Source organism: Parasteatoda tepidariorum, chromosome 5, assembly GCF_982258835.1.
Source record: "Parasteatoda tepidariorum strain Cologne lab strain chromosome 5, Ptep-v5.0, whole genome shotgun sequence".
Classification (NCBI taxonomy): Eukaryota; Metazoa; Arthropoda; class Arachnida; order Araneae; family Theridiidae; genus Parasteatoda; species Parasteatoda tepidariorum.
This window is the reverse complement of record NC_141759.1, coordinates 80,327,733-80,339,569: the sequence shown is the minus strand read 5'-3', so window position 1 is coordinate 80,339,569 and position 11,837 is coordinate 80,327,733. Positions and strand designations below refer to the sequence as shown.

At 28.0% G+C, this 11,837-nt stretch overlaps 2 protein-coding genes across 4 annotated transcripts in view; one reads left to right on the top strand and one right to left on the bottom strand.

Annotated features, from left to right (window-relative positions):
* Positions 1-779: 779 nt before the first annotated feature.
* On the bottom strand, positions 780-10,999 carry Ccdc58 (Coiled-coil domain-containing 58). Of its 2 annotated transcripts, none has more exons than XM_016075304.4 (5): positions 10,933-10,999; positions 7,660-7,785; positions 5,645-5,791; positions 3,811-3,870; positions 780-1,027 (listed from the first exon to the last, which is right to left on the bottom strand). In XM_016075304.4, the coding sequence occupies exons 1-5, from the start codon at positions 10,981-10,983 to the stop codon at positions 974-976; spliced, it is 438 nt and encodes a 145-aa protein (XP_015930790.4). In that variant the 5' UTR covers positions 10,984-10,999; the 3' UTR covers positions 780-973. The 2 variants fall into 2 exon arrangements, with proteins under 2 accessions (XP_015930790.4, XP_087020522.1); XM_087164396.1 differs by having other exon boundaries at positions 10,000-10,972.
* Positions 10,961-11,837, top strand: part of Kap-alpha1 (karyopherin alpha1) — a 24,857-nt gene continuing 23,980 nt past the window's right edge. The window contains exon 1 of one of the 2 annotated variants that reach the window (XM_043052585.3): positions 10,961-11,252. Coding sequence is in view for 1 of the 2 variants with exons in the window: in XM_043052584.3 (XP_042908518.1) it covers positions 11,212-11,334 (123 nt within the window). In the remaining variant the exon portion in view is untranslated. Of the gene's footprint in view, positions 11,335-11,837 lie in introns of both variants that reach the window. The other variant, XM_043052584.3, reaches the window with a different exon arrangement.

The window sequence follows — 11,837 nt, the reverse complement described above, 5'->3', positions numbered from 1 at the left end:
AGAATTGCCAAAGAAATTTTGATTATGCCACTTTTCATAGCGAATCAACATTTCGGCTGAAATCAGAGGTTATAATTTATTTTTTTTTTATTCTGCTTGTTTTAAGTTAAAATAATATTCAATTACAGCTTGATTACTTCTTTAAAATAATAAATTCAACTCGCCAAGAGAAATTCTGAAATAGTAAAGTTAATGCATTAAAGTTAAATTAAAATAATTGGAAAAAAAAATCAGCACTCACTATTGCCAAAAAATGATTCAAAAATTTGGTCAATTGAAAAGCATCTGTTTGTCACTGAAAGAATCTACCTACTTATGCTTAAAGTTTTACTTCATATAATTTAGTTTAGCTATATAATTTCAGTGATTCATCAAGCTGGAAAAAAAAAGCACATTAACTTTAAACTGTGAGTAAAATTACTCAAAAGAAGTAATGATTATTTTTAAGCTTTAAAAAAAAAAAAAAGAAGGAAAGAAATTTTTTTCCTTCCTGTTAGCTTCCTAGCAGCACAATTTCAGAGTGGTCTTAGTAATTCGGTGTTATTAGTTGAAATATTGATGAAACTTACAAAGGAATGGTCTTAACTCGAATAAAATATTTAAATTCTTGTATGATGTGGTTTTAATAGATATAAGTCTTAGATTAAAGCTGTGCCCAAGCTTTAGGGCATTCAAAAAGTTTCTTTTCTTACCTTCACGAAAGAGCTTGAAAGAATTCTAAAGTTCAAAAAGCAAGTCTAATCTATGATCACTAAGCATTTGAAAATGAAACAATTCACTAGTACTACAAAAATATTTAATAAATGATTTGTGATGTACAAATTATTATGGCGACATTAGTGTTCTAAACACCGTCTTAATGAAATCTTTTTAGTTTAAATTATGTACAAATCTATAATTGATTTTATAACTCATGGCTTTTAATCTAAGGCAATTTGTAAAACACAAAAGATGAACCTAGTCAACACTATTGTCAAATCTTCAGATCAGATGGTTTATAGTAAAATCGGCATCTTTCATAGAATACCTGCAAAATAAATGAGACAAGAATTAATTATTCCTTAATGTAAATATAAAATGTGCATAGTAAATAACAGACTTAACATTTTTGCACACAATTGGAAAACTTTTTGATTTTTATCCTTTCATTAAATGGTGGTCAAAAAATGATTGAATTGAAAACTATGTATACTTTTATCTCACTTCTTAACTGTAATTTTATATGACAGAATATATACATAAAAAAGAAAAATCAAAATGCGAAATTTTTATCAAAATCCAAATTTGTGGAGTAAAAAGTTATTTACTTAAAACATTTTTGATTATTAAACCTTTCATTGAGAGGGCTGTGTTTAGCTAGCTTTTCTGTGATAATGTGTGAACAAGCGCATTCGCCAGCATCGGAAGAAGAAATTGTCTGAAATTTTTTTTCCTATGTGCTGTTTTATTCAGAACTTATTTTATATTTTTTAACATAGAATATAAACAAAATACTTATTTTGGTGTAGAAAAGTAACATATGAGAAATTTAAAGAGAGAAAGAAAATTTATTTGAATTTCTTGTGCCCTAATAATATTGAGGTTTTAAAAAATCTTGAAAATCAACAGCAAATACAGCAAAAAAAACAATTTACACGCTGCATGGTTTTAGCACAATTTGAGCGTGGCAGAACGTAACAATGTGCAAAACATAATAAATATGAGATTCGAATGTCTTGTTCTTTAATATTGCATGAATATATCAGGATTTATAAAACTACGAGGATATCAGTAACTATAACTGTGAAAAGGTTGATCGAAAAAACAGTGGTATCATTGTCAATAGTGACTAATAAATAAACTAATTGAATTTTGTGGGTCGTAATAATATCGAAATTTTAAAAATCATGTGAAAAAAATTGCATGAAAAGTAAAAGAAAAGAGAATTAGATCGAAATGGATTAAGATATCGAGTACGTTGAAATGCAATTCAAGATTTACATGTCGAAATACCATATTAAAAATTCAATCTAATCGTAGCCAAACAAAAGAGACAATTATATCACATGGATTAAAAAATTGTTCCTTTACAAATCGAAATTTGCTACTCATTTAAAGTTTTTGCTAATTTAGAATCACTTTTTAGTTTATCAATTTATACTTTTCGTTGTTTAGTTCATAAATTCTAGAGGAATTAACTATGAAAATTTTCTACTGTCTCGTTTTTGTTGTTGTTGTTAATTCGAAGTTGCGTTGTTCTCCAACAAATCTGCAATAAAAAAGGCAGTTATCCCTGTAAACAAGAACTTTTAAAAAAAGAGGGTGCTGATAAGGGCGATAAAAATGTTCTGGTAACGAGATTTAAATGTTAGATTTGCGAAATTTCAAGAAAACCGTCGGAATATAAATTATTGATTCGTGGAAGTCCGAGAATAAGTGGAAGAATCACATGCCCTGTAATACCATTTGATAACTGGTCCAAACTGCCACTGGCTAATATTTCATTGACTATTGCCTATTCATAATGGATAAACACCACCTAAGAGTGTCTTTCAAATGCGCTTAATATATTTTGAGTTGCACTTAATATGTTGACACAGTCAGAAAGACTGTGTTGTTTGCAGTGCAAATGACTAAAAAGACAAGTGTCTAAGTATGAGTGTAAAAACGTAATGTGAGTTCGTGAGTCGATCTTTGTTTAAAATTTATCCCACTGAAATAAATTACAGATATTTTTTAATGAACTGAAATAGCAATTTTATTTCTAATGCTTGCAAAGTCTCAGAATATCTCGAAAATTCGAACGTCAGTTTACACACATGCAAACTTTGTGGGTCAGTGCATTATCCAGTGAGTTCACTGCAGTAACCAAAGAATTAAACATCCTCTTTATAAATTAGAACTTCATGTTGAAGTCATAAACGATAATGATTTCATCTTAATAAGTAAAAACTGATCACTAGATGAAATTATTCAAAAATCGTCCAGCAGAATTAGATTCTATATTTGAAACCAAATTTGAGGAAAGAGATACAATTGTTAAATAATTCCATATTTTAGCTAATTTGAAAATATTTCTTGACATTTAATTCAATTATTTAAAAAAGTAAATTGCAATTATGTACTAACTGCACTAGCCAAATTTAGCTATAATAAAACATCAAGTTGTCAGGGCGCGTAGCGTTTGTAAAAAGTACTTAAAGGTGCTTTTTTGGGGATTTCGTTTTTAAAAGCTTTTAAAGGTGCTTTTTTCAGTTGGTGTTTTTAAAAAGTGCTTTTTTTCCACAAATAAATTTTTTTTCTTCAGTGATATCTGGTGGATCCCATGCATTTCACGTAAAATGGGGTGTTTGCTACGTAATCATTCGCGCGGACTTGTAATCACGCGTAATCATTCATGTCGTACCCACACGTTATGACTTGCGCATGCGCGCACACTTAAAACCGAAACCCGAGTGCTCCAATTCGGATAGAGAATATCAGATCCTTATTAAATGTTTTTCTTTTTAATTTAATTTAATTTTATTCTTGTTTATTTTATTTTACTTCTAACACTTTTTAGACGTAGGGGGTAAGGGTACTTTTGTTCTGAGTTCAGGGTCAAGTTGAATTTACTCGGTGATGTGGGAAAGTACTGATTGTTTTGATTTACGTCCGTTTCCTTTTGGGGGTTTTTTTAACGCTAAAACTCTTTATTTTTCAATAATATCATTGGTTGAATATGAATTTTTTGAGTGCTTGAAAATTTTTGTAAAGTGCTTGAAAAGTTTTTAAAAAGTGCTTATTTTTGATTCAAAGATTTGGCTATGCACCCTGAGTTGTTAAACTTACTTTTAAACTACGATCTTTGAGAACCTCTTCAATGTTGAGCTCATTCTGCATAAGTCGAAACTGGAAATGAAGAAAGAAAAGATAATGAATATATGTTTTAAAAGCATTACAATGCATTAATTTATGATCAAAGTGAGAAAAAAATTACTAAAAATTGACTTGATAATTTTTATTCAATTCTTTTCTTTCTAAAAGAAAACCTTTCTAATTTAATAAACCTGGCTATAAAGAAAAAAAATCAGTTTATTTTATTTCTACTCAGGTCCTTGATATCTTTTCATTAAATTTTTTAGACAGAGTTTGTCATAAAATATTTAAGTTACAGTAAATAAAGTAAAATTGCCTGTCTGGAACAGCTGGAGAAGTGCCTTTTCTTTACTAAGTATATAGTTTGGAGTGGACAACTTGTCATTTAGCACCTAGCAGAGTACACATGAAGATAAAAGCAGATAGAAATGTCATTTAATAAATGTCATTATGTGATAATATACTTTTGAAGTAGTCAAAGTATTTTTTAGATTAGTTATTTATGTTTTAATTAAACTTATGCAGCTTCAATATAAATTTTTTCCCCACTGTTTTGTTATTCATTGAAAAATAATGTAAGTCATGCTTTTACGCTTTTTAAGTATAAAAAATGAGCAAATTTTTCTGTTGCAGGTCAGTTACTTCAATTTAACTTTCCAATATTTAGGTCATTTGGCAGCTTTACAGTGATAGTTCAAAGTTTTAAAATTTATAATTGTTTTTAATAAAGTTGTAAATCATTAATAGTAGTTATTTTTTAAAAGAACAATTGTTTTATTTCTGCCAATTTTTCTATAGCATGTCAGTAATTTTTATTCAATTTCCTAATAGTTAGATCATTTGGTAGCTTTACAGTGAACAGTTACACGAATATTTGATTTTTCTTTCTTCATTTTATTTAAATTTTAATAGTCTATTAAAATAATAAATTTATACAGATGACATATTAATGAAACATATTTCATGTGAAGGGTTTGGGCAAATTTAGTGATAGAACACATTTTTTCTCCGAAAGGGGTATTTTTAGACCAGAATATTCCTCAGTATCATTTCTAATAAGATACTTTAAAATTTTTATGCATGACCACTAGATAATATCAAAAAGCATTTGTACATCATATTATCAATATGAAAACTATAAATAGCTTTTTGAAACACAATGAAGAATTTGTGTAGACTGTCCCAAGTCTTTCATATAAACAACACAATCGCCAGATAAATGTTTTAATGAAATATAAGAAAAAATGATTTTATAAGAACCCATTAATGCTTGAAATCAACCAAAAGGAGCAATTTCAAACATTTTTATAATCAAAATTTAAAATACAACACACAAAAATAGAATGAAAACATGAGGGGGGGAAATGTGAATACACAAAAACAATGATTTTATAAAAAGTTTTTTTTTACTTTTTAACTACAGTAGGGAACCGATTATCCGGAACGATCGGGACCATTGCTATTCCGGATAACTGATTTTTCCGGTTTTCTGAATCGCTACAAAAAGCCGTTTTTTGTTGTTGTTAAACCCAAGTAAAAAAAATTTTTTTTTGGAAATAATCTTAAAAAGAAGAAAAAATGATGACGTAATACACTTATGATTATTTCCAAAATGATTCTAAGGTAAACATCTTTCGAAAAAGAAAGAAAAATACTAAATCTTATGAGGAAAAAAAATTTTTATTTTAAAAAATGGTTGAAAAATTTATCGAATTTCGTTCCGGTTTTTTGGTTTTCCGATTTCCGGATAACGGGTTCTGTACTGTATTACAGAAAATTCTAATTATAAAAAGGTAAATAAAGTTACTTGAGTCTGTGCTTTTCTAAGATCTTTTAAGAGTTCAAAATTATCATTATCTTGAGTTCTTTTATCTTTTAGTGATTGTACATGTTTTGATTTGAGGTCTACACAGTTCTTGATGGCCTTTTCTCTTTTCTCATATGATTGTAGCAACTGAAAATGCAATAAAACAATGCTTTAATTCTTTTTAAAATTACATTAATACAATAACACAAGCAAGGCAATAGATAAATAAAAATGCATGTACAATTTAATAAAAATGTTTAGTAACATGATTTAAATTGAAATAAAATAAATTGATTAACCATAGTTTTGATTAAAAAAATGTTAATTCTGCATTAAGGGGTGATGTCTAACATGTTTTTCATAAAACTCACCAAATTTAACCGCAAGGATGAGAAAAGACGATAACAAAAAGTTTAAAAAATGAGCCAATTTTACGATTCCCTGTGATGAAACTATTCCTTGTGATATGAAACTATTAAAGTGGAGCAAACATTACGTCTTGCTCCATGTAACACATAGATAAAAGATTTGGTGCAAACTCTCTCTTAATGAAATCACTTAAATACTTTCTAGGGTTTCCTTCATTATCAAAACAGAAATCATGGAATTCTTCTTAACTAGCTCCTTGACTCAGAATGCCGCATAAATCATGCGATTCAAAATTTCTCTCGAATTTAATAAAATCACTTAAATATTTTGTCGGACTCCCTGCATTATCAAAACGAAGATTATGGAATTTTTTTAAAACAGATACACAGTTAGTTCTTGATGAACTGAGTGCAGAAGATAAATAACCCATTTTAAAACCTGTGTTAGTAAAATCTTCTAAATATTTTGTTTTGTTTCCATCTTCATCAAAGGAAATTTTATGGAAATCTTTTAAAGCACAACAGACATTAGCTCCTACTCCACTTAAAATACCTGATAAATTACTTACTTTAAAATCTGTGTTAGTAAAATCTCCTAAATATTTTGTTTTCTCTCCTTTCTCATCAAACCAAAGGTTATAAAACTCTTCAAATGTTTAGCTTTTGCTCCTGCTCCACTTAAAATATTGGAGACATTAGGTAGAACTACTTTGTTTTCTTTTAGAGTTCGTAAATATTTTGTTGGATTTCTTTTATTATCAAACCAAAGCTTTTAAAGCTCCTTAAAAGCTTGTTTAACTTTTGCTCCTGCTCCATGTAAAATACTAGATATAGTGGATAGATTTACTTCGTTTTCTTCTAAAGTTCGTAAATATTTTGTTTTCTCTCCTTTCTCATCAAACCAAAGGTTATAAAACTCCTCAAAAGTTTGCTTAGCTTTAACCTCTGTTCCACTTAAAACACCAGATATAGCGGATAGGTTTACTTCGTTTTCTTCTAAAGTTTGTAAATATTTTTTTTTCTCTCCTTTCTCATCAAACCAAAGGTTATCAAGCTCCCCAAAAGCTTTAGTTTTTGCTCTTGTTCCACTTAAAATACTGGACATATATTGATGAACTTGATTTTTATACAGAACATTAAACATGTTGCTGCTTTCTGGTGTATTTAAAAAACTTTTAAATACTGGAAAATAATATTTAGTTGCTATACTTTCAGTAAATTTATTTTTTGCTTCACCAATGCCCATACTTTGACTCATCTGATCATTAACTTCAGGCAACTCGGTCATTTCATCCACTCCACTTAAATTATTAAATGATAATTTGGTTTATCTCGTTGTGATCTTTTTACTTCTATATTTTCTTTATCTTCAACATTTCTTTTTCTCTTTTGTGCTTTCTTATTGTCATTCTGATACAATAGCTCTGAATCTGCTGTGAAATTTACAAATAAAATTAACAAATGATCACCTAGTAAGTCACTTAAAAAATTAAAAGTTATGAGACTTGACACTAAACTTCACTAATTGCTAGATTTAAATTTCAACTTTACTAATTATTCCACATTTAATAAAAGATGTTAATCTTTAGTCATAGTAATATAATGTCATTGCTCACATAAAATAAAATTTGCGTTTACTAATGTTACCTGACTATAAAGATCTTTACACTGGTCAGTCGCCTTATCTTTTTCTGCAAAAGAAGCTGTGGGTATTGTAGTATTTAATGAATGAACAATATTGTCATCAATTTTTCGCATAATCCTCAGAGTTTCCTAGAAGGAATCATATAAGTAAGAGTTATGAAGAAATGATTGATAAAACATATTTTTAAATACATTATTTGAATTATTTAAACTTATTTTTTAGAAACATTACAATTAATAAGATGTGTTTTCAAAAAAATGGAGCACACCAAAATATATATATTTTTACAATTGCTCGTAAAAAATATAATAATTTATAAAAGGCTGGATCAAACAAAAGTTGAAATGATTTGGAACACATCACTTAAACTGTTTTCTTGAAAACACATTAGGTATTTTACAATAAATTTATTACACTTAGACTGTTAAAACTAAGACTCTGCTTTTTGAAATAGTTTTCCAGTAATGAGTCAAGTCCACACTATCTTTCTTGAAGAAGAAAAGTTCATAGAAATTCCAAACAATAATAAAATAGCAGGCTTCATTCAGGCCAATGAAAATTGGTTGCTTCACTAAACTTTTATGTTACAAGTAAGAAAAAACAACAATAATTTTCGAAAAGAAAAAAAATATTAAAAACATTTATTTAAAAATTATTCCACATTTTTCAGCCTAATTTAAAATTGTTAATAAAGTAAATTATCTAAATAAAGAAGAATTAATTTAGTAACAGTAAATTTTTCTTTAAAAAAAAAGCAAAAATAATCTCACAAAAACTAATATGATGTTCAATTGTTTTTTCCTCCCTATCATAACTTGTTTCAAACTCTTTCTGCATCTATGTTTTGACAAAATGAAGAAGATGCTTAATTAAAATAACTAAATATCCATATTTGTTTACATGAGTTAATTTGTGATGTTTTACATTTTTATTTTATTTAAGGAAAAATTGTGTGAATCTAAATTCCTGTCTGGTCAATAATGTAAGACACTCGTTTAGATGCATTTAAAAATAGGAAAACATTGCACTTATAACATCAGTAAATTTCAAAGCTAAAATAACAATGATGTAATTTCTATTGCATATATCTTTAATTTATCAATTAATTAAACTATAATCACTAAGATACCCATAGATTTCGATGCTTTAAAAAACATTAAAAAAAAATAATTATTAGTTTGCTACAACATAACCCTTTGAGTTAATCTTTTTCTCACATGCCACTATCCAGTTGTTGCAAAATTTAGTAATTTTTTTGGCACGGGTACCGGTACAGAAATCTTCCCGAACCGGAAAAAGGTAATTATTTTGAAGAATTGTTGCTTGAGATTTGATTTGTGGGTTCTTTAATGGTTGAACTCAACAGAATGATAGTCTCTTAATGTAAAAATTGCATATCATATCATAGTTGAATTTCATAATCCATTAGAGAACAGATATCTCCCAGTAAATTGCCCAATGAAGACATGGGGTTTACTGATTTTACAAGTGCCTTTCATGGGGGAGATTTTCATATCGTAATCTGCAGTAGAATAATAGCCAGGTCTTGGCAATTTTAAGACCAGTGGTTACCAACTGGGGCCCCGCAACGTCTTTTTTAGTGGCCTGAGAGCTAAAATATACATTATTTTTAACTTTTTCGTGGACAATTTTCATAAAAAATATATATGGGTTTAAAATACTTTTCTTTTGTTCAAAAAAACCTAATTTCCTCGTTTTTGTGAAATTTAACGTACCAGAGGTGCGAAAAAACGTATTTCTCAAGTTTTGCATCCAAGAAAATACTTATTATTATTTGCAATTCATTACTTTTCTTTTGAACAACTTGATAAAAATCTAACAGCAATATTTAATGCTCCTTCAAACATAAAAGAGTTCTATATAAAATTTTAACAAAGTTTGCGGCCCGCCATTTGACTGGTATTTTTAATTGCTGGGGTCTGTCCAAGCCGAATTTACTACCGTTTAGCGGTACCTTCATAAATTCAACTTCAGCAAAATACTTACTCTAAAAATTTTATTTTTGTATCCCTTAAGAAACAATAAATCCATATTTTGGTGTTGATTTTTTAATATAATTTTTCACAAATTATGTCTAAATTTTTACAAAATAGGTACCTCTCAGAAAAACTTAGACAGACCCCTGAATTGTGGCCCCCGGCCTCATGCAAGTCGGAAACCCGTTCTAGACAACGGCTTACAGGAAACTTAAAGAAAAATCACAAAAGGAGGATAACTCGAAGGATATAACTCATAGTCAACCAAGTCCGGGCAAACTTTTACCATTTTTATAAAGAAGATTGCAAATTTAAAATTCATTGGAGGCCTCGTCAACCACCTACCAGAAATATCTCCCCTCCTTCATCTGTATTTTTAAGGCCAGCAGATCAAACAAGTTAATCAGCACAATTCATTTACAATTTAATATTTTTTAGAAAACAATAGTAAAGTTTATCTTTATTAAAATTATTACAAGAATTTTGTTTGCAACCCCTTTCGAATTTAATTTATAGTCTCTATTTTCAAAAGGAAACTATGGATAGAAGGAAATCAAAGTTTCTTTATTAGTTTGAAAGAAGGATTCTTATTACATTAATAACACACACATTTTATACGTAGTGTCACAAATAACAGAAAATACGACAAAAGTTTTATAAATTTTTTACAAATCCTAATACACAAATCTTAAAAGGAATAAAACAAACTATCTCTTTAAAAAAAAAAAATCAGAAGAGAAAAATATAAAAACATCAAAAATCCTGCAAGATATCTAACTATACATCCAGACATTTTCTTCAAAAATCTGCTCAGAGCTCTGTTATGTTAAAATATGCTCGTTACGTTACAATGCATTATAAGTATGTTTTTGCACTGAAATTGTGCGATTTGCACATTAACTTGTGAAATGAAACTCATTTTTATAATAAATTAATATGATCCCTAAATAATCAGCTGAATATTTTCATAACTTTTATTGCAAGATATATAGTCACATAATTAATCATAATTTGAGATTCAAATTTTTGGGTAAATGTTTAGTTTTGAAACAGCTGTCTCGAACATTTAGTAAATAAAACATGTGAACTTTTTGACATCAAATACCAATGTAAATCAACAAATAATAATGTGAAAAATAAAACCGGTGTTGCGCAATCAGCATTAATTAAGAAGATCAGAAATAAAAACAGAAAAGGGGGAAAAGGTTTGAATTTTTATTAATAGGTACATAACACGTTTTCAGATAAATGTAAAATACAAAGCAATATAAAATTTACTTGAAATGCTGAAATATCATCGCATGCCATATCGAAGCTGGGCGCAGCCATCTTGTTGTGTGCAGACCTGTTATGTAATAAAAAAATGTTTTTGGTTATAACTATTATGTGGCGTTCAAAAATATGTTAAGGGTTCAAATAATTTTATTTTGTTAAATAGTAATTTTTTGAAACATATTAATATTTTTTTGAAGCTTTTGTAAAAAAAGAAACAAATATCGTGTTTAACTCTTTAGGCCTAGAATTACCGATTGATATTGGTGGCCGTCTCGGAGTTATATGTCGGAGACATCGTTATTTCTAGAAATCACGAGCTATTGGTATGTATTATTCATTAAATATTTTGAATATTTTCATTTAAAGCATTTCCTTTTCGATCATATAATTTCTCAAAATTCCTATGTATGTACACAGTTGGTTATTTTGTGTTTCTATAATCAGTTTTTTTAGGATGAAAGTCTGAAATGAGTGTTCTATACTTTGTTTTTATATTAATTAACTAAAGTTATTTGTTATTTTATCCATTTAAGCACTATATTTGATTTAACAACTTCTGTAATTAAGAATTAATGCTTTTGAAACTTCTTTTCAAGTGTTTGTCACGTGTAAATAACATCAAAATACTGACTGCGACTATAAATATTAATTTTGTTTTAAATAATTTTACTGTTAGATTTTGCTAAGTTTTTTTAATAGTGTTTGATGGTCTTTAATGTTAGCAGCATATATTGAGTCAGCAAATGCTCATTACATTTATACCTATACATATATCCAATTTTAATCTTAATATTAAGCTGTTATGACAATTTCTTCATTTCAATGTCTTCTTGTTTATTGTGACTGAAAAAATAAATCATATTGATTTTTAAATCTTACTGTAATGTTTTTCTTAATTATGTTGTCAG